General features: G+C 44.0%; 1 protein-coding gene across 3 annotated transcripts; it reads left to right on the top strand.

The window, feature by feature from the left end:
* Positions 1–160: 160 nt before the first annotated feature.
* On the top strand, positions 161–27,451 carry MARVELD2 (MARVEL domain containing 2). Of its 3 annotated transcripts, none has more exons than XM_007457072.1 (7): positions 161–219; positions 4,321–5,484; positions 7,286–7,321; positions 17,873–18,021; positions 22,749–22,920; positions 26,032–26,082; positions 27,055–27,197. In XM_007457072.1, exons 2-7 carry the CDS (start codon positions 4,336–4,338, stop codon positions 27,175–27,177), a joined length of 1,680 nt encoding a protein of 559 aa, XP_007457134.1. In that variant the 5' UTR covers positions 161–219; positions 4,321–4,335; the 3' UTR covers positions 27,178–27,197. The 3 variants fall into 3 exon arrangements, with proteins under 3 accessions (XP_007457134.1, XP_007457136.1, XP_007457135.1); XM_007457073.1 differs by lacking the exon at positions 161–219 and adding an exon at positions 3,555–3,918 and having other exon boundaries at positions 27,055–27,451; XM_007457074.1 differs by lacking the exon at positions 7,286–7,321.

The raw sequence follows: 27,451 nt of genomic DNA, 5'->3' as shown, positions 1-27,451 counted from the left end.
GTTTGCTCTCACCTTTAACGACCTTTCCAGAGATCTCCTAGCTGTTGCCGTGACGTGCGGTGGGGGTGAGGGCACCGACCCGCCCGGGCCCCCGGCGGGAGTCCGGGCCTGACAAAGCCAGGCGGGGCGAAGTTCAGCTCGGCCCGGCCCCGCCCCCGGCGCCCAATCCCGGTTTCAGAGCCGCGGGCGGCGGGCGCGCACTTCCCGGCGGCTGCGCAGGTGAGCGGGGCACCAGGGGTGGGGTCCACGTGACCGGGGCGTGGGCGGGGAGGGGCCGGCGGACCCCAGGCAGGCGCGCGGCGTCGGGGGTAGCCCTCGGCGTCTCTCGGCCCCTAGGAGCAGCGCGCTCGCTGCGCGGCCGGCCACTACCTGCGCCCGAGGCCGGAGGCCGACGCGGTAAGGGGTGCGGGGCCCCGGGGAGAGCGGGAGGCCTGGGAGGCTGGAGGGCCCCTCGGCCGGCCAGGTTTCATTCGGCGGACACAGGTGTCGGGCGAGACGCGCCCACCCCCGGCCGCGAAGACGCGGTCCTTCCGGGCGCGGGGTTATCCCGAGCTGGGCACGTCCGGCCCGACTTAGTTCCGGCCACTTTGGGGACAATCTCGGGAGACGAAGAGTGTATTTTCTCTCTGACGTAGAGACACGCACCTGGGTGGGCAGAGCTGAGTACTGAGCGAGGTTGGTGGGTCGGGGGCGTAACGCCGAGCCGCGGCATGGGGAGGGACCCCCGACGAGGATGTTCTGTATTCCCGGGCACTCGCTCGAGGGTTCAGTTCAGAGCGCAGGGGATTTCCCATCCCCCTGGAAACCCAGAAACGTCTGAAATCGGCCCCTTTCTCGGGGCCAGCAAAACTTTAATGCCAGCTTAGTGGTGATTCTGTTGGTGTAAAGGTGACCAACTGGATTCCTGTAACACTTCGCTGGGGAGAACCATTTCTCCTCCCACCGCTTTGACTTTCGGAGATTTGTGTGCCAACAGAATGGAGTCGGGCCCCGGGGGCTGGAACAAAACAAAGACCCGCTCTGCCTCAGCGTGCTGATTCTAAGTGGACTCTCAGTGACATCCTGAGAGATGCTAGGGGTATCCAGACATTGAAATGTGATAAAATACAACTGACTATTATTCCCTTCCAAAATGACATAATTTGCTATTCCACAATTCTTCAAATTTGTAATTTTGGCTTTTTATTTAAACACTGATAAGGTGATCTAATTCAAATAAGCCACATTTCACAGGTGAGCATGAATTAAATCCATTATAGTGAAGCATACTTTTGCCAGTGAGTTTAATTAAGCAACCGGTGTCCTTTAAATGCCTGTATATCAAAGATATTGAAGGATATGTAAAACTTGCTAAAGTTATTTGTTGTGCTTTTGCTTCTACTATTTTTAGGAAAATGTATTTCAAGAATTATAGTAGTACTATGCATTCCTAGAATTTAAATGTTTTTAGACAACCGATAAAGCGATGAAAGACAAAAAAGTAACTGCTAATTGCTATCATTATAGAAATTTTTTTCTGTACTAAATTTTTTTCTCCTGCTTTGCATTGGGCACCATGCTGGGACTCACAGTTAATTCTCTAAAATTGGAGTGGCCCATTAGAAGACCCTAGAATTTAGACCTCTTCTCCAGCTCCACCCAGTACCCAGGTGATTGTATTTAGTCTGTGGTAGTATATACACTTCTGTGGGTAGACTGCCTACTTGATATCTTTACCTGGACTTCTAACAGGTATCTCAGACTCTCTTCAGGCTGCTTCTCCCAGGACTAAGCTGGAGGGTTGGAGAAATGTTGCAGATGAAATGATCTGGTGTCTGGGATTTGCTTTAAAGTAATCTATTGACAAAAGGAATACGGTAGAGGGTATAGACGAAACAAGATTGGTCATAAATTGATAATTATTGAAAGTGGTTGATGGGCACATAAGGGCTCATAATACTGTTCTTTCCACTTTTTATTGTGTAGAGTTTAACCTCTTCTTGCTATCTTCGTTGCTACCACCATGGTCCATTGGATTACAGTTGGACAACACAGGTTTGAACTGCAGGGGTCCGCTTATATGCTTTTTTTTTTTTTCAATAAATATGTACCGCGGTGCTGCATGGTCTGCAATTGGTTGAATCCGTGGATTTGGGACCACAGCTACATATTACCGACTATAAAGTTACACTTGGGTTTTTGACTGCCAAGAGAGTTAGTGCCCCTAACCCCTGTCTTGGTCAAGCGTCAGCTGTATTTCAGTGGCCTCCTAGCCAGTCTCCCTCTTTTCACCCTTTTCTCCTGGAATGTACTCTTAACAGAGCACCCAGAGTGATCCGGTTAAAATAAGTCATATCATGTCAGACCTTTGCTGAAAATTTTCCAGTGGCTTCTCACTCCCAATAGAAGCCTAAATCTTTCTAATGATTTTTAGTTATTTTTTAAATTTATTTTATTTATTTGTTTATTTTTGGCTGCATTTGGTCTTCATTGCTGCGCGCGGGCTTTCTCTAGTTGTGGCGGGCAGAAGCTACTCTTCATTGCAGTGCGCAGGCTTCTTATTGTGGTGTCTTCCCTTGTTGCGGACCACGGGCTCTAGGTGTGTGGGCTTCAATAGTTGTGGCACGTAGGCTCAGGAGTTGTGGCTCAAGGGCTCTAGAGCACAGGCTCAGAAGTTGTGGCGCAGGGGCTTAGTTGCTCCGCGCATGTGGTATCTTCCCGGACCAGGGCTCAAACCCGTGTCCCCTGCATTGGCAGGTGGATTCTTAACCACTGCACCACCAGGTAAGTCCCTCTAATGATTTTTAAGCCCTACCGATTCAAATGGCCTGAATTCTACTACTCACCCTCTCACTCACCCTGCTGCTGCCTCCATTCCTTAACAGTTCTCGAACATGCCAGGCACTCCCACTTTAAGGCTTTTACACGAGCTGTTCCATCTGTGTGGAACACTTACCCCTTATACCTGCCTGGCTTCCTCCCTCATTTCCTTCATTTCTATATTCAGATGTCATGTTCTCTCTGAAGACTTCCCTCGTCACTCTGTTTAAAATTATAACACCCTGTCCACACTGCACTTCTTATCCTCTTTCTTAACTTTGTTCCTTGGCATCCGATATATTTCACTTGCTTTATCTATCATCTGTCACCCCTGCTCCCCCACTGGAATTTAAGCTCCATGAAGACAAGGATTTCCATTGGCTTTATTCACTGATACATCTTCAGCAAGCCTGGTGCATGGCAGGCACTCGGTAGATACTTGTTGAGTGATAGATCTCCATTTTACAAAGTAAAACAAAACAAAGGCTTAGGAATTTCTAAATTGTTCAACACCGTAAAGGTGGGATTACCAGCTTTAATTTTGAGACCTTTACAGTGCCAAGTACAATGCCATGTGTCCAGCAAGTCTTCAGTAAATACTCATGAGCAGTTTGAGGGAGAAAATCATTATGCCTTAAACATAGTAGTTATATTAGCAAATAATTTCCTTTTTACATACATGTCCAGGTCATTGATTTCATGAAGGAAATCAACAGGTTTGATAAAAAGTGCTTTTTCTATGCTTTATTTTTCAGGTGGATTGAATACCCTGTAAGATACTTTTTGAGTCTTTCCATGGCAACAGCAAGTCACCTTTAAATAATTGGTCTGGAAAGAGTGATGTCCATGGCCTTTGCTGTGGCTCTGTGCTGTACTTTCAGGGAATCTTACTTAGCCTTTGGTGATTTTTTTTTTTTCCTGAGAATTCAATTTTTTATATCTAGTATCAAGTGTTATACTATTAGAGTGGAAGAAGCAACTCCCGTAACGTGACTTCCCGAGTTAGAAAAGAAAGGGACTCTCCACTCCCTGTGTTTATCAGACTGCTTCTCCGGGGCCATTCCAAAGCAGACTTGAGTTAATGAAAGTGAAGAGTATTTGCTGACCCATCACATTTTGGTATGTTCAAACTCTTAAATATGTTGATTTAGATATTTGAGGAAAGGACTCTACTTGGAATGTGTTAGCATCCTGTATTATTAAAATTTAGTCTCATTTTTGGTTTTTTGCATTTTGTTGTTTATAGGGCTCATAGGTAAATTCAACTTATGTTTTAATCAAGAGCTAAGATTTAAAATTTTGATTGCCCTTAAAATCTCATAGAATGATTAGTAGATCCCTGGCTAACGTAATTGTTACACATGTTTAAAGTGTACATAATTTATGTTGTCATTTTTATATATCATAATAATTAGATATGATCATGTTGGCTTCCTGAATATGATCATTTGCTACTAAGTGAATAAAACCAGCATCATTGAAAGGATAAATAACTAAGCATAACTTTAATCTCGGCCCCAGGTGTGAACATCACAAATGTTGTCAAATGACGGAAGATTCAGGAATCGGGACAGGCACTATGATGAGGTCCCAAGGGACTCAGACTATCAAGATGGCACTGTAAGAACCTTCCAGACTCTTCACGACAGTGAGCTGGCTGTGAGCGCTGATCCGTTGCCACCACCCCCTCTCCCATTACAGCCACCATTCGGCCCAGAATTCTACTCAAGTGACACAGAGGAACCGGCCGTAGCGCCAGATCTCAAGCCTGTAAGACGCTTTGTCCCTGAGTCCTGGAAGAACTTCTTTAGAGGGAAGAAAAAGGACCCAGAGTGGGATAAGCGGGTGTCAGACATCAGATACATCTCTGATGGAGTGGAGTGTTCACCTCCAGCCTCTCCTGCAAGACCAAACCACTGTTCACCCCCCAACTCCTGCGAAGATCCTCAGGGTGGGTCAGAAGGCAGCTGTCGTTCCCGGAAAGAGGCCGAGGCAATGTTTCCCCACGATCCCTACGGATCCCTAGGCCGACGCACACACACAGCCCGAACCTACAGTGAGAAGGTGGAGGAGTATCACCTGAGGTATTCCTACATGAAGTCATGGGCAGGCCTGCTGCGGATTCTGGGTGTGGTGGAGCTGCTTCTGGGGGCCGGCGTCTTCGCTTGTGTCACGGCGTACATTCACAAGGACAGCGAGTGGTATAACCTGTTTGGATATTCACAGCCCTATGGCATGGGAGGCGTTGGTGGCCTGGGCAGCATGTATGGGGGCTATTACTATAGTGGCCCCAAAACCCCTTTTGTGCTTGTGGTTGCTGGATTGGCTTGGATCACCACCATTATTATTCTGGTGCTTGGCATGTCCATGTATTATCGGACCATTCTTTTGGACTCGAATTGGTGGCCCCTAACTGAATTTGGAATTAACATCTCCTTGTTTATCTTGTACATGGCTGCAGCCATAGTCTATGTGAATGATACCAACCGAGGTGGACTCTGCTACTATCCATTATTTAACACGCCAGTGAATGCAGCATTTTGCCGGGTGGAAGGAGGACAGATAGCAGCGATGATATTCCTCTTTGTCACCATGATTGTTTATCTCATTGGAGCTTTGGTTTGCCTAAAGTTATGGAGGCACGAGGCGGCTCGGAGACGTAGGGAATTCATAGAGCAACGGGAGGTAAGGGATTTCATGATCTTTGTTCTTTCTTTCTGTTTACTCCCTCCATAAATATGTATAGTTCTCAAAACAAAGCTGTTGTTGTTTTTAAGGGTCTGAAGTTCAAAAGGCCCCACTCAGCATCTGACATGCTCTGACCAGGATAACCTACTCTGGTGTGTCATTTGTAGAATGTTGCAGGTAGACCCCAGATGTGTAATACAATATATAGTTTGTCGGTTGCAGTATTGTCTGTCCGATACTTAAGGGGAAAACAACTACTGAATTTCTACAAAGAAGAAATGATGATAATACCTGCATAAGATTATATAAAAGCCCTATTAAATATATATTTTTTGGAATGGTAGCAAAAATGTTAGAGTATGTTCTGCTAACTTCATTATTCCCTGAAATAAGTTGATGTTTTGCTTTCTTCTAAGGAGGAGTGTGTAGTAGAATTTCCTGTGCCTCTGAAAATGTCAGTATTACCTTAAATATTTTCTTAATTTTAAGTCAACTATACCGTGCATTTTTTCCCCACTTTTCCAAAGACTTCCTAGGTACAATGGCACATGGTGTATATTGGGCAAAACTATAGCTAAAAATAAAATCCTTCCTTTATATACTCAATAACCTAAGTATTTACTCACTGACCTATGTATTTTTTTAATCTTATTCATAACAACAGCAAAAAACTTGACTAACTTTATAATAGGTGCCTTATGTGTTCTACACAGACCCCATACTCTAGTGTCATAAAATATATTTATCTTACTAGAATTTGACATAGATTCAAGTTGTTTCTAAAAATTTATCTCAGCACTGTAAGCATTTTTTTAAAAATTTATTTATTTAATTTATTTATTTTTGGCTGCATTTGGTCTTCGTTGCTGCGTGCAGGCTTTCTCTAGTTGAGTTGAGCGGGGGCTACCCTTCGTTGCGGTACGTGCGTGGGCTTCTCGTTGTGGTGGCTTCTCGTGTTGTGGTGTGCGGGCTCAGTAGTTGTGGCTTGTGGGCTCTAGAGCGCAGGCTCAGTAGTTGGGGTGCACGGGCTTAGTTGCTCCACGGTGTGTGGGATCTTCCCGGACCAGGGCTCAAAGCTGTGTCCCCTGCATTGGCAGGCGGATTCTTAACCACTGCACCACCTATTTTTTTAATTTACATCTGTGTATACAAAGTAAGGAACTTTAAGTTCTAATCAGTGTGAAATCCAGATAGTGAAGCACACACTTCCTTACAATTTTATGTAAGTTTAATAACAATGGAGTTCTTAATATCATTTCAAATTCTACATGAATATGACTGTTATCAACAGTACTTTTATTTCTTTTCCTTTTCTCAAAAAAAATTTGTTTTTATAAGACTTCACATAATGGTTAATTAAACTTGAGTCACCTATGATTCCTGTTTGTGTGTTGCTGTAACTTCCTAAATGTTAAAATACATAATGGCATATAGCTTTTTTCTGTTAATTTTATAATTTAACCATCCCAAACTCTTTGATTGTGCAAGGTAATAGGAACCAAGAATAAATAAAATCTCTAGGTAATTCAGAGCAACTTACATAAGAGTCACTCACCACCATCTCCAGATTTCCAACTCTGCTCTCTGCTCCTGATTGACAGGGAATCACAGTTATCCCTCCTCCTCTGGTTCTCCACTGGCCCATCAAAACGTGGCCAAAAGAGTAGGAGGATCATCTGTACAGTAGAGAATCAACACCTGTAAAGTTGAGATTGGGCTGTAGATGCAAATGGACAAAAATATTTGCAAAGTAGCTTCACACACCTCTGAAAAGTCATTTTAACTCTTTTTGTTCCAGATAAGTGAGCAATCATTGCCATCGAAAAGGAAAATGGTAAGAATAAAGCTCACATTATATTTTATCTCTAGGTTTGTTAAATAATTTTCTCTCTTACCTGTTTATCTATAGAGTAGACCATCTGTCTGTAAAAGTGTATCTGTTGCATTAAGTTCATAATACGACTTTCAGCTTTCTTTTCTTTTTTTTTTTAATTCTTTATAAAATTTTATTTATTTACATTTTGGCTGTGTTGGGTCTTCGTTGCTTGCGTGGGCTTTCTCTAGTTGCGGCGAGTGGGGGCTACTCTTCATTGCGGTACGCGGGCTTCTCATTGCAGTGGCTTCTCTTGTTGTGCAGTACGGGCTCTAGGCACGCTGGCTTCAGTAGTTGTGGTGCACGGGCTCAGTAGTTCTGGCTCGTGGGCTCTAGAGCGCAGGCTCAGTAGTTGTGGCGCACAGGCTTAGTTGCTCTGCAGCATGTGGGATCCTCCCAGCCCAGGGATCGAACCCGTGTCCCCTGCATTGGTAGGTGGATTCTTAACCACTGCACCGCCAGGGAAGTCCCTCAGCTTTTTTCTAATACTAAGAGGATCAAATCAGACAAGGCTATTTGTAGCATCTTTTAATTGTATTAAATGAAGCTTCTACAAGTAAACCTAGTTGGTTCTCCTTACATATTTAAATTTAATTTAAAAATATTTTTTATTATTTATTTATTTATTTTTGGCTGCGTTGGGTCTTCACTGCTGCACACGGGCTTTCTCTAGTTGCAGCGAGCCGGGTCTACTCTTCATTGTGCACGGGCTTCTCATTGCGGTTGCTTCTCTTGTTGCAAAGCACAGGCTCTAGGCACACGGGCTTCAGTAGTTGTGGCATGTGGGTCTAGAGCACAGGCTCAGTTGTTGTGGTGCATGGGCTTAGTTGCTCCGCAGCATGTGGGATCTTCCCAGACCAGGGTTCGAACCCGTGTCCCCTGAATTGGCAGGCAGATTCTTAACCACTGCGCCACCAGGGAAGTCCCTAATTTTTTTTTTTATTTTTTTAATTTTTTGTGGTACGTGGGTCTCTCACTGCCGTGGCCTCTCCCGTTGCGGAGCACAGGCTCCAGACGTGCAGGCCCAGCGGCCATGGCTCATGGACATAGCCGCTCCGCGGCATGTGGGATCTTCCCGGACCAGGGCACGAACCTGCGTCCCCTGCATCGGCAGGTGGACTCTCAATCATGACACCACCAGGGAAGCCCTATTTATTTAATAAAGGTGATTCTCCCAAATTTTCTTCAGTCTCTTTCAAGTTCTTCCCCATTATTTCCTATTCTTCTCACCTTGCTTTCAGATGCCAAATTTTGTTGTGTCGGGAAAGAAATCCCTATTCCACAATTTACTTAACTCCGTGACAGTAGACAAGGTACTTAACCTTCCCAGGCCTTGCTTGGTTCCTTCATCCGTAAAATTGGAATAATAATAATTCCTACCTCACAAGATTGCTTGAGAAGATTAACTGAGATGTTGTGGTTATAATTATTTACATATATGTAATAATTTAATGTATTTTAATAATCATAATTTTACCTCATTGAAAAGTTGTTTTTTAAGATATTGGGCATTATTTCTAAGCAAGAAGTTAAGAATCCAGCCTTTGGGTTTGTTTGTTTCTCTGAAAACGGAGTATATTCCCTTGGATCAAAATTCAAAAAGGTCTCTCACACAAAGTCTTCTCTCATCCTGTACCATGGCTTCCCAGTTCTCCTGTGGAGGCAACCAGTGTTACCCATATTCTGTGTGAGAGATATATACATATATACATATATATGTACACATATATATATTTGCTTTCCTTCCTCTTTTACACAAATGGTAGCGTACCATACATGCTGTTATGTCCCTTATTTTTTTCACTTAATATATTTCTAAGGTAGTACATAGAAAATTTCTGCATTCTTGGTTTACAACTACGTAAGTGTTGCATTTTATGGATATACCATAATTTATCATATATTAACATGTTTCCAATCTCTCACTATTAAAAACAGTGCCACAGTGAATAACCTTATACATATGAGTAAATACTTCCTTCTGTATATGTATTGGGTTGACCAAAAAGTTTGTTTGGGTTTTTCCATAAGATGATACAGAAAAACACGAACGAACTTTTTCACCAACCCAGTACAAGTACACCTGAAATGTAAATTCTGAGAAGTGAATTTCTGGATGAAAAGCGGTGTATATTTTTGTTTTGACTGCTAGATTGCCCAATAGAAATTCTCCCAATTCCCACCCCCAACAGCACTACAGGCTTCTTCACACCCTGACCAACAGAGTGTCAGGAAATTTGTTAGCATCTATCAACCTGATACGTGAAAAACGGTACTAATGTAGTTATAATTTGCATGTCTCTTATCAGGAGTGAGGTTGAGCATTTTTCATATATATGTTTGCATTTTCTTCCTATTAACTGTGTGTTCATATCCTGTGCAGGTTTTTTATTGGGTTGCTGATTTGTATAAGTTCTTTTTGGTTAAGTGCATTCGTTTTGAAAATACGTTTAATGAGGTTCTTTTTAACTTTATTCTCTATGTTGTAACATACAAATATTACTTGAAAATGTTTTGTTCATGCTGAAATACGGAATTTATTAAGTGGATGAACGACAGCCTATCCAAGTGACCATAATTAATACATTGCTGTCATCATTAATTCATTCATTGAACAAACATGTGACAGGCTGTGGGCCAGTGATATGGATACAACAATAGCATTATCTCCATTTTCCAGGGGCTTACAAATCTGGTGAAAAAGAAAAACACAGATGAAAAATTAGTAGAGTGTGAGAGAGAGAGCAAGCTAGCAGGAAGTACAAAATTAAACTAACTTGCTTAGAGATTTGTGTTTCTGTGACATCTCAGGAAATCAATTTATGAATGATAATGTCTCAAATTCAGCATTATTAAATGCTGAATTTAACAGTGGTTTTTATTATTTATTTATTTATTTAGCGGTACGCGGGCCTCTCACTGTTGTGGCCTCTCCTGTTGTGGAGCCCAGGCTCCAGACACGCAGGCTCAGTGGCCGTGGCTCACGGGCGCAGCCACTCTGTGGCATGTGGGATCCTCCCGGACCGGGGCACGAACCCGTGTCCCCTGCATCGGCAGGCGGACTCCCAACCACTGCGCCACCAGGAAAGCCCTTTTTTTTTTTTCTTTTTCTTTTTTGGCTGTGTTGGGTCTTCATTGCTGTGCTTGGGCTTTCTCCACTTGCGGTGAGCAGGGGTTTAGCGGTGCACAGGCTTCGCAGTGGCTTCTCTTGTTGCAGAGCATGGGCTCTAGGCACACAGGCTTCAGTAGTTGTGGCACACAGGCTCAGTAATTGTGGCTTACGGGCTTTAGAGCACAGGCCCAGTAGTTGTGACACACAGGCTTAGTTGTTCCACGGCATGTGGGATTCTCCCAGACCAGGGCTCAAACCCGTGTCTCCTGCATTGGCAAGCAGATTCTTAACCACTGCGCCACCAGGGAAGTCCTTAAATGATTTCTGACACGTATGTAAAGTCATCTGAATTACAGTTGAGCTCTACTGTGGTTTTCTTGGATATCCATAAATCGTTAGAAGTCAAGAGATATCTGACCAGTTCTGACTGACCAGGCGTGGGATGAGTGAGGCTGGGATTAGCTGGTCTACAGAATACTGAAGAGTTTCTCTCTCACAGTGCAGTGTGGACCTAATGTTACAAACCTCTACAGTTTACACACTGTTCATAGAATTAGAGCAATACTGCTTTGTATATGTGTGTGTGTGTGGCATTTTGTTTGTTTGTTTGTGGGTTTTTTTGGCTGCACCTTGTTTCATGTGGAGCTTCCCTGACCAGGGGTCAAATCCGAGCCCCTGCAGTGAAACCATGGAGTCTTAACCACTGGACTGCCAAGGAAGCCCTTGTTTGTTTTTTTATTGTACTTTGTTTTAACTTCCTGATTCCCTTGTGTTTAATTTGTTTTAAATGTTCATTTATTTATTCAACATTTATTGCTTCAAGATACACATTTCAATTAGACTCAGTGACACTAACAATCAGTAAGCTAAATAGATCATCAGTTTTAAGCTGTCTGAAATATATATATCAGGGGACTTCCCTGGTGGTGCAGTGGTTAAGAATCTGCCTGCCAATGCAGGGGACATGGGTTTGAACCCTGGTCCGGGAAGATCCCACATGCTACAGAGCACCTAAGCCCGAGCACCACAACTACTGAGCCTGCATTCCAGGGCCCACGTGCCACAACTACTGAAGCCCGCACATCTAGAGCCCGTGCTCCGCAACAAGAGAAGCCAGCACAATGAGAAGCCTGCACACCGCAATGAAGAGTAGCCCCCGCTCACCGCAACTAGAGAGAGCCTGTGTGCAGCAACGAAGACCCAAGGCAGCCATAGATAAATAAATAAACAAACAAACAAATCAGATATACTTGAAACTGGTAAATAGTAGTTGCCTTTAGGAGGGTAACTGGCCAACTTTGGGGAATAGGTAAAGAGGGAGACTTACTTTCCATTATGTATCCTTTTGGACCTTTTGAATTATACGTTATGTCTATACATTACCTATTCAAATTTTTTTAAGTTTTAAAAATGTTAAGTTAGTAAATGCGCATTTCAAATATTGAGATAAGCAATATAAGGCTGATATTTAAATAATTAATAACAGTGCCCTTTGTTTGAGATTTAAGTGCAAATTCCCTAATCTATGGCTGACTTCCAGTGTTAGTACAGAGATGTAAGTGAGTTTGACCAAATGGAGAGGGCAGTCTTCCAAACTCGGAGTCATCGTTAAGAATGGCTTTGGCAGGGCTTCCCTGGTGGCACAGTAGTTGAGAGTCCGCCTGCCGATACAGGGGACACGGGTTCGTGCCCCGGTCCGGGAGGCTCCCACATGCCACGGAGCGGCTGGGCCCATGAGCCATGGCCGCTGAGCCTGCGCGTCCGGCGTCTGTGCTCCACAACGGGAGAGGCCACAACAGTGAGAGGCCCGCGTAAAAAAAAAAAAAAAAAAAAGAATGGCTTTGGCAGATTGTTGCCAATACTCTCATTCAAGATTGCCATATTGCAATAACCCATTGGTAAATCCTACTCCCTCAGAGGGACTGACCAGGAAACTTATAAATTTTAGCCTAACCTGGAATGATAGCCTTTGCTACATCACAGCCCAGTAAGAGTTCTAAAATAAAATTCACTGCAGGGAAAAGATCAAGCTTAATCAGACTTTGGTTTAGAAGATGGATCTGGGTTAGAAGTATTGCTCAGAATGGAAAAGAGGCCTAAAAATATATAAGGAGACTCACTTTCTAAAAGTTGACACTCTTGTTAACAGATGATATCAAAATCTGAAGTCAGAATGTTAACATCAGGAAGTATGTTTCAGAACATCTCCAGGGGCACAAGAGAAGAATCTCTTTGCTTGGTGGGGGTTAAAGGTGGTATGCCTTTTGCACATGTTGACTGCACAGCACCAGGCTGGATGGGACTGTCTCACTAAGCTGCAGCATGGCAGTGACACAGCAGTGGTGGTCATTCTTGGTCAGGGTGGAACTTATGGGTCTTCTGATCAGTCCCTGAGTGCTGGGATTTACCAAGGGGATTAAGTGCAGGGTAGAGTCAACCTGAAGGGCTTGGCTGAGCTGGAGGAAGTTGCCCCAAATGATGGGGTAGTCTGATGCAGCTTCTGCAGGTGGTACGGGATTAGGAAGACCTGCTGGAGAGTTCTAGGTAGGTCTTTTCAGCTGCCCTGGAAGGCTGGTGCCCAGTATGTCCAGGGTGTGTTGCAGCATCTCAGATCCTGAGAGGTCCTGGAATAATCGGGAATAACCTTAGCGGAGTTAGAATCCCCATTCCCAAGACTCTTTGAGAATCATATCAGTCCGGTTAACTTCTGCTCGTTCAAGATATGGGAGCAGAATGCAAAGAGCATCCTTTCAAAGGCCTCTTTTCCTGGGAGATGGGTCACTGTGGATCAACATATTTAAATGTATTCAGAGACAGAGGCAATCTCATGACTTAATTGAGGAATCTCAGTTGGACTTACCAATGGGAACCTTATAGGAAAGGTTGAATCTCCAGCTTCTCATTGGGTATGATTTTCCCCTGCTTCCTTCCCAGTTCTTGGTAGGGAAGAATTGGCAGCTGACCACAGGAGGGGCAGTGTAGTGTGGTGAAGAGAAGATAAACTTTGGAATCAGGCAAATTTGAATTTGAGTACTACTGACCCTGTGATTCAGGGGAAATTACTTACCCTCCCTGAACTTAGTTTCCTGTCCCTTGTCTGGAACTATCAGCTAGGCTGTCCCTTCTTGTTTTGTATTTTCATGAACACAATTTTTTAAAAGCAAATAAGATCATTTAAAAAATAAATAATACATATAAAGTAAGATCAAACAGAGACAGAAACAAATTCTAATAAGTCCCTACGTGTTGAGTAGATTGCTTTTCTGAACTCGAAAAGTAAAAATCTAATCTGGGTATCAAAAGTAATAGTGTGGGTTTGGGATTGGGGTCTGTGCATCATTACATCATACGCTCAAAGGGAAGGAGAATCAGAAATTGGACAAAAGCACCCTGAAACACATCTGACTCTCCCTATTTCTAACTTGACAGTGTATTCATTCAGCCCATTTTTAAAAAATTAATTAATTTTATTTTTGGCTGCGTAGGGTCTTCGTTGCTGCGTGTGGGCTTTCTCTCGTTGCAGCGAGCGGGGGCTACTCTTCCTTGCAGTACGCGGGCTTCTCATTGCAGTGACTTCTCTTGTTGCAGAGCACGGGCTCTAGGCACGCGGGCTTCAGTAGTTGTGGCACATGGGCTCAGTAGTTGTAGCACACGAGCTCAGTAGCTGTGGCACACAGGCTTTAGGGCGCAGGCTCAGTAGTTGTGGTGCATGGGCTTGGTTGCTCTGCGGCATGTGGGATCTTCCTGGACCAGAGCTTGAACCCGTGTCTCCTGCATTGACAGGCGGATTCTTAACCACTGCACCACCAGGGAAGTCCCATTCAGCCCATTTTTAATTTGAAAACTTAGTAATTATATCCATAGCAGTACTTACCCCATGGCTTAATTACTTTCTCCTGCTTCATAGTAAAGCTTCTCTTATATGTGCTGACAAGGCTAGTTTTTGCTAGGTGCAAAGAAAGGTCATGAAATCTGGGGCCGTTTGTTTGTAATCAGGAGTACTGTTTGAAAGTGGTGTGTCCCAGGTATGGAGCCCAACTACCTCCTTCCCATGAAAGACCGAAGAGATTTTAATTTTTTGAGTCATATCTAGTTCTAGATATTTTTTCCCCAGTAGGGTTTTCTGCACTGATGGTCAGTGAGGTTCACCCAAAAAGAGTGAAAGAAAATTTTAAGAGCATAAAAACAGGAAAAAAAAAAAAAGTAAAGCAGGTGAAATAGTCTGTGTGGAAATATTCTGACTTCTTAGAACTCTCCTTTTATATTAAAAGGTGAATCTTGGGGCTTCCCTGGTGGCGCAGTGGTTGGGAGTCCGCCTGCTGATGCAGGGGACACGGGTTCGTGCCCCGGTCTGGGAAGATCCCACATGCCGCGGAGCGGCTGGGCCCGTGAGCCGTGGCCGCTGAGCCTGCGCGTCCGGAGCCTGTGCTCCGCAACGGGAGAGGCCCCAGCAGTGAGAGGCCCGCGTACCGCAAAAAAAAAAAAAAAAAAAAAAAAGAAGTGAATCTTGGAATTCGAGATGGGCAAGTAAGGAAAATGAATAGTTTATGCTTCAAAAAACTTTACCTGAGGGGGGAGAAAACTCATATGGACTCTCCTCCACAACGTGACTACCTGGGTAGAATTCGTGATTTTGACCAGGAAAACCGAGCCTGACACCTGGGGCTGCTGACTAGGGAGTCAGTGCGCTCCCTGGCCACTCCTCAGGCAGCCGCGGGAGAAACGGATGGTTAAATACTTAGAAGCTAAAAAGGGATGCCATGAAATGGAGATCCACTTATTTAAGCCAAAAAAGTTTCCCATAATTTTAATACCATGATGGATTTTCAAGATTAAACATAAAAGAATTCATTAGGATGAAGAAATGGCATCCCGACCAGCGAGGAACAAAGTGGGATAGATACTGACCTCAGAATATGTTTCCTAAAATACTCTTGTTTGATCTCCTTTCCTCTGGGTTTTCTGCTCCCCACTCATGTTCTTGCTGTTTGGGGCCGATGGCTGGGCGTCCTTTCTGGCCGAGGGGACATGGTTCCCCTTTCACCCAGCGCCTCGGGTGCAAGCTTCCCCTCTTGGTAGCCCTACCCCAGGGCAGGTCAGCAGCCTCCACGTCTAATCCGACAGATCCACTAATCTGTGGGCTGCGCTATTTGGTGAGTTAACAGCTGGTAGTTTCTAGAATGAGCTAATGTTAAACCAGACCTCAAAGGCAGCCTCAGAGATAGAGAAATCAGGAAACAAAGGATTTTAAAAGCTGCCTGACAAGGTAAAGAGCAAGGTTTTTTAAAATCTTGTTTTATATTTTGTTTTCAATGGAGTCAGGTCCCTCCCGAGCAACTCTCAGTTAGCTCAGTGAGTTTAATTCACCAAGCATGGACTGAAGCCCCAAGGGGTGAGTGGAGGGAGCTTTCTTCTGTGTCATGGGATCAACATGCTCAAGCAAGATGGCTTTGCCCGCCCCCTGCTCATCACAAACTCATTTCTAGCTTTAGGATTGAGCAGTATACATTTAAGTAAACTGTTTCCTCGTATTGCTCATTTAAAGAATCAACGAGCCAAAAAAGTGCTGGCTTATTTGGTTGGTTGGTTGGGTTTTGGTTTTTAGGTGGTTTTTTTTGGCCGTGCCATGCAGCTTATAGGACCCAGGCCCTCAGCCGTAAGAGCGAGGAGCTGTAACCGCTGGACTGCCAGGGAATTCCCAGAAAAGTGCTGGGTTTTCATTGTGGCTTTTCCACTCAGAGCCTTGAGACCTTGGAGAATTTACTGAACCTCTCTGAACCTTGCTCCTTTATGTGTAACATGGAAACCCCTCTCCTGGCATCCACCAGCCTCACCAATTTGGTTGGTGTTCTGGGTGCTGCCCAGTGGGGCCCCCAAGCACTCTTTTCCCAACCCCAAAGCTGCACATCCACCTCGCCCTGCCCGTTCTGGAGTGGGCTCCCCTGGGTCTTCCACTTCCACGTCCCTCCTGTTGGCTATTTTAGCTCTTTTTAAAAAAAAAAATAAATAAATAAATTTATTTATTTATTTGGCTGCATTGGGTCTTCATTGCTGCGCGCCGGCTTTCTCTAGTTGCAGCGAGCGGGGGCTATTCTTCTTTGGTGCGCAGGCTTCTCATTGCGGTGGCTTCTCTTGCTGCGGAGCACAGGCTCTAGACACGCGGGCTTCAGTAGTTGTGGCATGCGGGCTCAGTAGTTGTGGCACGTGGGCTCAGTAGTTGTGGCACGTGGGCTCTAGAGCATGGGCTTCAGTAGCGGCACGCAGGCTCAGTTGTGGCTCGTGGGCTCTAGAGCGCAGGCTCAGTCATTGTGGCACACGGGCCCAGTTGCTCCGCACATGTGGGATCTTCCCGGACCAGGACTCAAGCCTGTGTCCCCTGCATTGACAGGTGGACGCTTATTAACCACTGCACCACCAGGGAAGCCCTATTTTAGCTCTTAAGGTCTGTCGCCATGCTTCCTCCTTGGGCATTTCTGTCTCATGTTCTTTCCCCCTCTTTGAATGGATCCTTTTCCTACAGAGACCTCTAGGAGCTCTCCAGCGTAGAAGCCAGGTGACTTAAACCACTATCTCCAGCATTCCCGTAGACCTCTTCAAGGAACCGCAGGTTAAGAACACCTGGGAAAGTAAAGCCATCCACCGCCCTTCCCTTGGTTTTGCTTGCTTTCTTTTTCAGATGATGAAGCAATGTGACTCGTCCCCCATTCTGACCTACTCAGTGGCTACTTGTAATTGATTCATCTCAAGTTGCTGGTGTCATTTTTTTCTCTTTCCATTTAAGTTGACTTGTTCCTTTTTTTTTTTTTTTTTTTTTTTTTGCGGTACTCGGGCCTCTCACTGTTGTGGCCTCTCCCGTTGCGGAGCACAGGCTCCGGACGCGCAGGCTCAGCGGCCATGGCTCACGGGCCCAGCTGCTCCGCGGCATGTGGGATCTTCCCGGACCAGGGCATGAACCCGTGTCCCCTGCATCGGCAGGCGGACTCTCAACCACTGCACCACCAGGGAAGCCCGACTTGTTCCATTTTTATTGCTGAATTTCTTATTTTGAACTACATTTTCTGTTCTTTTACAGTTAGTTGGGGTATACGTCTTAAATGTACTTAAGACACATTTACCATATCATCATCCACCTTTGATGATCCCACAACTGGGATTAGAGGGTGCTTTATCTATTAGATACTCGCGTAGCTCACTGTTTCCCTTAACTGTTACAGAAGTGTTCCGAACAACTCTGTGACTATAAAACACGTAATTCTGAAGGGAAATTGTTGATTTTTGCTGTCTCTACTCTTCTTCCTCCTGCTCCCGCCCCCAGGTTTCTTCTAAGAATAAAGTTGGGATTTTTGTTTGTTCTTCTGCCTTCATTTATAAATAAATCCTCTTTTTCTCTCTAACTGTAGTGTGACATGGCCACCAGTTGTGACAGACAGAGAGACCAAGAAGTTAATTTTAAAGAACTGAGAGCAACAAAAATGAAACCTGAGCTACTGAGTGGACATATCCCCCCTGGCCACATCCCGAAACCAATCGTGATGCCAGACTATGTGGCGTGAGTATCTACCTAAGTCCTTCTTCAAGGTAAAAATAGAGAGGTTCCATTTGGGTTTTCTCTTTTCTTTTGGTCTACAAGTTAATACTCTGCTTAAAGTCAATTATATTTGAACAGTTGTTTGTTTCCTGGGAGGTAGTATATTGAATTGAAGGTACAGTATGGTCGTTGAGGAATAAGCTAATGAGCTGATTTCCTAATCCTCTTGTTTTAGTTAAAGAGTTATCACTTCAGTTTATTTTTTTCTTCCAGTTTTATTGAGATATAATTGACCTATAGCAGTGTATAAGTTTGAAGTGTACAGCATAATGGGTTGACTTACATGCATCCTGAAATGATTATCACAGTAGGTTTAGTGACCATCCATCATCTCATATAGATACAAAATTAAAGAAATAGAAAAAATATTTTTCCTTGTGATGAGAACTTAGGATTTACTCTCTTAGCTTTCATATGTAACATACAGCAGTGTTAATTATATTTATCATGTTGTACATTACATCACTAATACTTATCTTATAACTGGAAGTTTATAGGTTTTGACTACCTTCATCCAATTCCCTCTCCCCCTACTTCCTCACCCCGCCTCTGGTAACCACAAACCTGATCTCTTTTTCTATGAGTTTGTCTGTTTGTTTTTGAAGTATAATTGACCTACAGCACTGTTAGTTCCTGGGGCACAACATAGTGAAATGTATATTTCTGTACATTTCAAAATCATCCCCAGGATAACTCTGGTTATTATGTCACGGTACAAAGATATTACATAGTTACTGACTATATTCCCCATACTGTACATATTGTACCTCTGACTCACTTATTTTGCATCTGAAAGTTTTTACCTCTTAATCTCCCTCACCTATTGCTTCACTTCCCCCACCCCCCTCCCCTCTGGCAACCACCTGTTTGTTCTCTGTACCTATGAGTCTGTTTCTGTTTGGTTATGTTTGTTCAGTTATTTTGTTTTCTAGATTCCACATGTAAGTGAAATCATACAGTATTTGTCTTTCTCTGTTTGACTTATTTCGGCAAGCATGATACCCTCTAGGTCCATCCATGTTGTTGCAAATGGCAAGATTTCATTCCTTTTTTTTTTTAACTTTTTATTTTGCATTGGAGTATAGCCGATTAACAATTTTGTGATAGCTTCAGGTGCACAGCAAAGGGACTCAGCCATACATATGCATGTATCCATTCTCCCCCAAACTCCCCTCCCATCCAGCCTGCCACATAACATTCATTCTTTTTTATGGCTCAGTACTCCTTTTTTATGGCTCAGTACTCCTTTCAAACATTCTGTGTCTTTTGAGTGGAGCATTTAGTCCATTTACATTTTTTTTTTTTAACATCTTTATTGGGGTATAATTGCTTTACAATGGTGTGTTAGTTTCTGCTTTATAACAGAGTGAGTCAGTTCCATTTACATTTAAAATAATTATTCATAGGTGTGTGCATATTGCCATTTTGTTAATTGTTTGGGAGTTGTTTTTATGGTTATTTTTTGTTCCTTCTTCTTTTGCTCTCTTCCCTTATGATTTGATGACTATCATTAGTGTTATGTTTGGATTTCTTGCTCTTTTTTGTGTGTGTATCTATTATAGATTTTTAAAAAATATTTATTTGGCCACACTGGGTCTTAGTTGTGGCATGTGGTACCTTCATTGTGGCATGCGGGATCTTTAGTTGCCACATGTGAACTCTTAGTTGCGGCATGCATGTGGGATCTAGTTCCATGACCAGAGATTGAACCTGGGCCTCCGGCATTGGGAGTGTGGAGTCTTAGCCACTGGACCACCAGGGAAGTCCCCTCCGTTACAGATTTTTGGTTTGGGTTACCATGAGGTTTATATGTAGCAAACTGTATATATATATGTATCTATCTGTGATTATTTTAAGTTGCTGATCTCTTAAGTTTGAACACATTTTAACAACCCTATATTTTTGCTCTCCATCCCCAGCGTTTACTGTCTTTGACATCAAATTTTACATCTTTTTGTCTTGTGTCTCCCTTAACTACTTATTGGGGATATAGATGACTTTATGACTTTTGTCTTTTAACCTTCCTACTAGCTTTATAACAGGGCTGATTTACTACCTTTACTGTATATTTGCCTTTGCCAATAAGATGTTTCCTTTTGTAATTTTCAGATTTCTAGCTGTGGCTTTTTCTTTTCTACTTAGAGAAGTTCCTTTAACATTTCTTGTAAAGCTGGTTTGGTGGCACTGACTCTTTTATCTTTTGCTTGTGTGTAAAACTTTTGATCTCTCCAACAAATCTGAACAAAAGCCTTGTCAGGTAGAGCAGGGGTCCCCAACCCCAGGGCCGCGGACCGGTACCACTCCCTGTTAGGAACCGGGCCACACAGCAGGAGGTGAGGGGTAGGCAAGCGAGCGAACTTCATCTGCGGCTCCCCATCACTCACATTACCACATGACCCATCCCACACCCCCACTCCGTCCATGGAAAAACTGTCTTCCATGAAACTGGTCCCTAGAGCCAAAAAGGGTGGGGACTACTGAGGTATAGTATTCTTGGTTGTAGGTGTTTCCTTATCATCACTTTAAATATATTATGTCACTTCTTTCTGGCCTGCAGAGTTTCTACTGAAAAGTCATGTGATAGCCTTATGCCAGTTCCCTGTAGTAAATTGTTGCTTTTCCCTTGCTGCCCAGGTTAAGGAAGTTTTCAGCTATTATGTCTCCAAATATGTTCTCTGCCCCTTTCTCTCTCTATTTGCCTTCTGGGACCCCTATAATGTGAATGTTAGTATGCATGATGTTGTCCCAGAGTTCTCTTAAACTGTTCCCTTTTTTTTTTTTCTTTTCTTTTTTCTGTTCAGCTTGAGTCATTTCCACTGCTCTGTCTTCCAGTTAGCTGATCTGCTGCTCTGTATCATCTAATCTACTGTTGATTCCTTTTAGTATATTTTTCATTTTAGTTACTGTATTCTTCAGCTGTGCTTAATATGGCTTTTTATTTTTTCACTCTTTGTTTAAAACTTCTAACTTCTCACTCTGTTCATCCATTCTTCTCCCAAGTTTTTTGAACATCTTTACAAGTATTATTGGGTAGTTTGCCTATTTCCACTTTACTTGGTTTTTCTGGAGTTTTATCGTGTTGCTTCACTTGGAACATAATTGCCTATAGCCTAATTTTGCCTAATTTGCCGTTTTATTTCTGTGTGTTTGGTAGGTTGGTTTTGTTTCTCGACCTTGGAGAAGTGGCCTTTTGTAGGAGACGTCCTGTGTGTCCCAGCAGCGCACTCCCTTCTGGTCACCAGGGCTATATGCTCTAAGGGGGTCCCCTATGTGGGCTGCGTGGGTCCTTCTGTTGTGGCAGGCTGACTACTGTGGGTGGTCTGATAGGCATGGCCAGCCCCCAGTCCTGTTGGTTGCCAGGACCTGCCTTGTGTGGAGGCTACCAGCCACTGGTGGGTGGAGCTGGGTCGTAAGGTTGCTATCTATGGAGTCCTGAGGGGTCCCAGGGCTAGTGCTGGTCCATGGATGGGCAGAGCTGGTTTCCAGGGTTGGTGGTTGCAGGCCTGGGGATCCCATATCTAGTGTCAGCCTGCTTGAGTGAGATCAGTTCCTGGCATGGCTGGCTGTGTGGGGTCCAGGTGTCTCAAAGCTGGTGTCAGATCCCAGGGCAGCTGGCTTAGGGGCCCAGAGTGTCTCAGCGCTGACGTTGGCCTTCTGGTGGGTGTGCTGGCGTCTGGGGGGTCCCAAGACTTCAGCCTGCTGGTAGACAGGGCTGGGACCCAGGGGATCCTGGGGCTGGTACCAGCCCGCTGGTCGATGGGGCCAGGTCCTGGGGTCCTGGAGCTAGTGCTGGCCCACTGGTGGGCAGAGCTGGGTCCTGGGGTCTCTGGCTGCAGGGCCCAGGCGTCCCAGAGCTGGTGTTGGTCCTCTGGTGGATGGGATCCTGGCCCCATCCACCAGGGGGATCAGGGGATCTTAAGACAGCTGGCCTGTTGGTGGGTGGCACTGTGTCCCCAGCTGGCTAGCTGCTTGGCCTGAGGCATCCCAGTACTGGTGCTGACAGGCTGGTGGGCAGGGCCCAGTGCCTTTGCCAGCAAGCTAGAGGGAGGGTTACCGAATGGCGCCTGCCAGCACCAGTGTCCTCGTGGTAGAATGAGCTCCCCAACATAGCTACTGTCAGTGTCTGTGTCCCCAGGGTGAGCTCCAGTGGCCTCCTGCCTCTGCGGGAGGCTCTCCAGGATCAGCAGGTGGGTCTGACCCAGGCTCCTTTCAGATCACTGCTTCTGCTTTGGGTCCTGGAGCGTGTGAGATTTTGTGTGCGCCCTGTAAGGGTGGAGTCTCTATTTCCCACAGCCCTCAGAGCCCCGAAAGTCAGCCCTGACGACCTTCAAAACCAAACATTCTCGGGGCTCGTCTTCCCAGTGCTGGGGAGCCCAATGTGGGGCTTAGACACCTCACTCACTGGGGAGACCCTCTGCACTTGGAATTATCCTCCCATTTGTGGGTCACCCACCCAAGGGTATGGGTCTTGCCTATACCATGTCTCTACCCTCCTATCCATCTGGTGGTGCCTACTTTATATCTTTAGTTGTAGAAGATATCTTCTGCTGGTTGTCCAGTCTTTCTCATCAGTAGTTGCTCTATAGATAGTTGTAACTTAGGCGTGCCCGTGGGACGAGGTGAGCTCAGGGTCTTCCTCCTCTGCCATCTTGGCCACACCTCAACTTTGGTTTATTTTTTTTCCTCAGGAAATACCCTATGATTCAGACGGATGATGAACGAGAACGCTATAAAGCTGTGTTCCAGGACCAGTTTTCAGAGTACAAAGAGCTCTCTGCAGAAGTTCAGGCCGTCTTGAAGAAGTTTGACGAGCTGGATGCAGTGCTGAGCAGATTGCCGCATCGTTCAGAAAACCAGCAGGTGAGTGCCTGCAGCTGCTGGGGAGGAGTTCTGATAGCGGAAGGCTGAACTCTGACCTCGTTTGAAGTGTAGAGAAGGCATAACCATCTGCATCTGCTGTCTAGGAAGCTCACTTGAGATCTTCAGGGTGACAGTTCAAAATATATAATTTAATGTCTTTTGCCTTCAATTATTAAACAGTATTTTATTTTCTTACTAAAGTAAAGTATAAATTTGCCTAACATACATACCAGGTCAATCAGTGTCCCAAAGGAGACAACACACTCTAAGGTAATTTGAGGAAGGTTTATTCACAAATGGTGGACGGGGGTGTTGAGGAGCTGCCAGTGGCCATGCATTCTCCAAGGTAAGTCACAGCCAAGCAGTTAGCAGCCCAGGCCCAGAGAACACAGTGGGTAGGGATGGAGAGTGGATCTGAAGCTGCGTACATGAGCTACAGGGCTCATGCTTCAGACCAGTAACCATGATTATGGCAGAGAGGAAAACCAGGGTGGAGATGGCAGTCATAGGGGACTGAAGTGTTTTCTCTAATGTTCTGTCTTTTTTTTTCTTCACACTTTAATATCTGGGAAATCAGGATGCCCTCATAATCAATGGCATTTTTTACCTGACATGTATTTTTTCATTGAGAAATAATTCACATACCATAAAATTCACTGCTTTTAAGTGTACAATTCAGTGGGTTTTAGTATTTTCACAAAGGGGTATAACCGTTACCACTGTAATTCCAGAACATTTTCATCACCCCGCAAGAAATAACCCATACCCATTAGCACTTTTTCCCCATTTCCCCTCTCTCCAACCACTGACAACTACTAATGTACTTTCTGTCTGTATGGGTAAATGCAGTGATATAATATGTGGCCTCATGTCTGGCTTCTTTTGCTTAGCATCATGTTTTCAAGGTTCATCTATGTGTCAAGAATCAATATTTCATTATTTTTTGTGGTGAAATAATAATCCATTGTATGAATATACCACATTTTCTTTATCCATTTATCAGATGATGGACAGTGGGTTGTTTCCACTTTTTGTTTGTTTGTTTCCACTTTTTGGCTATTATAAATAATGCTGCTATGAACACTTGTGTGTAATATCCTATCCTTTTTAAAGAGAATGTATTCATCTAAACTATTTGTGTAATTGAAATTTTAAAAACATACAGCATTTTTTAGTAAATATCAAATGTGTGTATATATAATATATACACACATTTCTTATATAGATAGATAGATAGATTCTTCTCCTGAGACCTGCATTAGTTGGGCATCTTTGTTTTGACCAGACCTTTAAGTGTACATTTAAATGAGTTGTAATTACAAGTCCTCTAAGCCAAATGTATAGAGTAGTGACATTTTCCCAGTCTTGGAGTGATCGAAGGGTGTTGGCTAAGAGATGCCAGTACCAGGAAGCAGGAGAAATCCAGCACATACTGCAGGTTCAGGGTCAGTTAGTACCATTTGGAGAACAAGCAAGGCCCACAGGTCCAAGAAGGGTGACCAAGTTTAGATGCCCTCAACGGAGTGCAGGAAGGAAGGAGCAGGCACCAAGCGTCTGGATCACCGCAGGTCGGGAAGAGCAAGCTGGTTAACAGACATAAAACGCTGAGAAACCTGAACGTGACATGTGGCCTTTGAGCCCAGGCCCAGAGGTGTCGGGTGTGTAGGCTGTGTATGCGTGGACAAGGGCTCAGCCTTGTGGGTATGCGATTAGGGGTGGGAGGGTCCTGATTACAGCAGGTGCTGAGAAACTGAGTCCTCCCACAGTACTCCCACACAATCTCACAATAGTCATTTCCTTTGGTTTTCAGCATGGCTTGGCAAGTAAGTAGCCAAATGACAGGGCCGCAGTTCGTCTCGGTGTTTCCTCCAGGCCTTATCTAAAGTGGAGATATCACTTGTATCACAAAAGTGAACTTCTTCGCAGCCACAGGCTGAGCTTTGGGGTGGGCAAGAGTCTGCCAGCAAGGCTCATCCCTAGTGCATCCCCAGGGAGGTATCTCTGTGCCCAGCGGGCCTGCTGGGGGCATGGGTTCTCACACACACCTGCTCATGCACCCGTGAAAAATTAAACCATCACATGACTTTTCTAAGCCCATCCAATAGGAATTTTGCTCAAAATAATCTCTCCGGTCCTCACCCTCCTAAATCAGTCTCTCTGACCGACTGTAGGATAGATTTTTACAGCTCTCATCTCTGCCTGTGTCTCCAGCACAGCACCCCTGCCCCCAGGCAGCTAGTTCAGTCCCAGGCCAGGACCTGTTAATGTAGATGACAACTGAATAACCAGGTTCATCTCACTGATGGCAAGCAGTCAAAACACAAACAATACTCATGATCTTAGTATGTCAAAAACATTGAAGAGTTAAAATATATTGGGAAAAGGATGTGGATTTGTGATGGAGAATGTTCTCAGGGGAAGCTTTTAGAACTATAAATTATTACATTTTATTTTGTATTTATTAGGTTTACAGTGTTTCGCAATCTCCAAAGCATAGGTGTACCTGGATAAATGAGGGCATTGCTCTAGTAACCTATTTCCTTTGGATAGACTATTCAACCCTTTAACAAATTTCATATTTATTATTAAACTTAGAATAAAGTTGGAAGGAGCCTCATATTAGCTATTTTCAAAAGTTGAATAGTCTCAACTTGCCAAAGGGGATGAAAATGCTACCTAATTATAGCTAATGTGGTTATTATGTGCCAAGCACTTTAGAAGGATCATTTCAAATAAATGAACCTTCTCACAACACTATGAGATAGTTATGGTTATTATTCCCATTTTACTGATAAGGAAACCAAGTCTTATGGTAAAGAGCTTGCCCAAGCCACACCGCTGGCAAGCAGTGGCACTGGAACTCGGTCCAGGTTTTACAGGAGCAGGGGCCTCGACCTACTGTTCATCCCTGGATCTCAGGGCCTTGCCAAGAGTAAGCCCTCAGATATTTATCCAGTGAGTTGAGTTTGTTCGTGTATGAATATTTTCATTATAGTCTTAGGTAAAAATTGTTTTCTGTTCTTATGCCCACTGTACCCTTGAGACATTCTTGAGATATGATGTGAGTAACTGCAAGTATTTTAGTTCACATATACAGTATATTATTTTTAGGAACATGAGAGAATTTCAAGAGTCCATGAAGAGTTTAAGAAAAAAAGGAATGTGAGTAAAAATTATTTTCTTCTTTAAAGTGTATTCTTATCCAGGTACAGTGGTGACAGCTGACAGATTTTAGATTCTTGCAGCTAAAGTAGTTCTTTTTTTGTATTTCTTAAGATGCTACTTGTTAGGGACCATGGGTGGCTACTGGGTGCCTTTTTTTTTTTTTAATTTACCTTTTGGCTGCGTTGGGTGTTCATTGCTCTGTGCGCAGGCTTTCTCTAGTTGCAGTGAGTGGGGTCTACTCTTCGTTGCGGTGCACGGGCTTCTCATTGTGGTGGCTTTGCTTGTTGCAGAGCGCAGGCTTCAGTAGTTGCAGCACACAGGCTCAGTAGTTATGACACGTGGGCCCTAGAGCACACAGGTTTCAGTAGTTGTGGCGTGTGGGCTCAGTAGTTGTGGCGCACGGGCTTAGTTGCTCTGTGGCATGTGGGATCTTCCCGGACCAGGGCCAAACCCATGTCCTCTGCACTGGCAGGCAGATTCTTAAAACACTGAGCCACCAGGGAAGCCCCTGGGTGCCTTTTCTTCTCGTCTCAGTCCTGAATACATTCTGCTGGGTCCTGATTTAGGAACCCAGGGAAATGAGCACCCATATAGAGCTCTTCACCCACATTTCATTCACAAAGATTAAGTTCAGGTTTCTAATTCCATCCTTAACTTAATTGCACAGATTAGTAGAGGGTGGAGAGAGCTTTTATTAATCCATTAATTACTTTTTAATGTATTTTAATACTCAAGGGTGCCTCAGCTCTCTACTTTGACTCAATTTCGCTGTGAACCAAAAGCTTCTAAAAAGTAAAATCCACTGAAAAAAATGTAGAGAGCTTACCTGTTATTCTTGTTAGGCAGATTTTGAAATCTGCCGCAGGAGAATCTGCTATGAAAGGTCATTTTCTGGGTGATAAATGTGTGTTTCTGTGTTTTTCGCTGAGGAAGCCAGAGGCTGAGATAATAGCTATGTTTCTTTTCTAGGATCCTGCATTTCTGGAAAAAAAAGAACGCTGTGATTATCTGAAGAATAAACTTTCTCACATAAAGCAAAGGATTCAAGAATATGATAAAGTAATGAATTGGGATGTACAGGGTTATTCTTAAAACTTATTTGAAACCACTTTTTTATATCAAGCTTCATATTTATTTACTGTCTTTTTTTATGCCCGTCTCTGTGATAGAGAAGCAAATGCCTCCTGAATCAGCTTGTAGTTGGTTTAGCTGGTATGTCAAGTTAAAACTGTGTGATTGCATTTCAGACATTTCAAAACAAATTTAAATTTACTAAGGGCCTTTACTAAGAGTGGAAGAAATTCTGGATTCGTCTGTGTACAATTTATATTTATCTTGTTAAAATTGATTTAAGCATCGTGTCCTT

Source organism: Lipotes vexillifer, unplaced genomic scaffold, assembly GCF_000442215.2.
Source record: "Lipotes vexillifer unplaced genomic scaffold, Lipotes_vexillifer_v1.1 scaffold241, whole genome shotgun sequence".
Classification (NCBI taxonomy): Eukaryota; Metazoa; Chordata; class Mammalia; order Artiodactyla; family Lipotidae; genus Lipotes; species Lipotes vexillifer.
This window is presented reverse-complemented; position numbering and strand designations above follow the sequence as displayed.

What these genes read in the sequence shown, in the direction of transcription:
- MARVELD2 (XM_007457073.1), top strand. Translation starts at nt 4,336, where the DNA reads ATGTTGTCAAATGACGGAAGATTCAGGAATCGGGACAGGCACTATGAT. An exon ending in TGCCATCGAAAAGGAAAATG is followed by an intron (nt 7,322 to 17,872) that starts GTAAGAATAAAG and finishes CTCTAACTGTAG; the next exon opens with TGTGACATGGCCACCAGTTG. An exon ending in AGTTTAAGAAAAAAAGGAAT is followed by an intron (nt 26,083 to 27,054) that starts GTGAGTAAAAAT and finishes TTTCTTTTCTAG; the next exon opens with GATCCTGCATTTCTGGAAAA.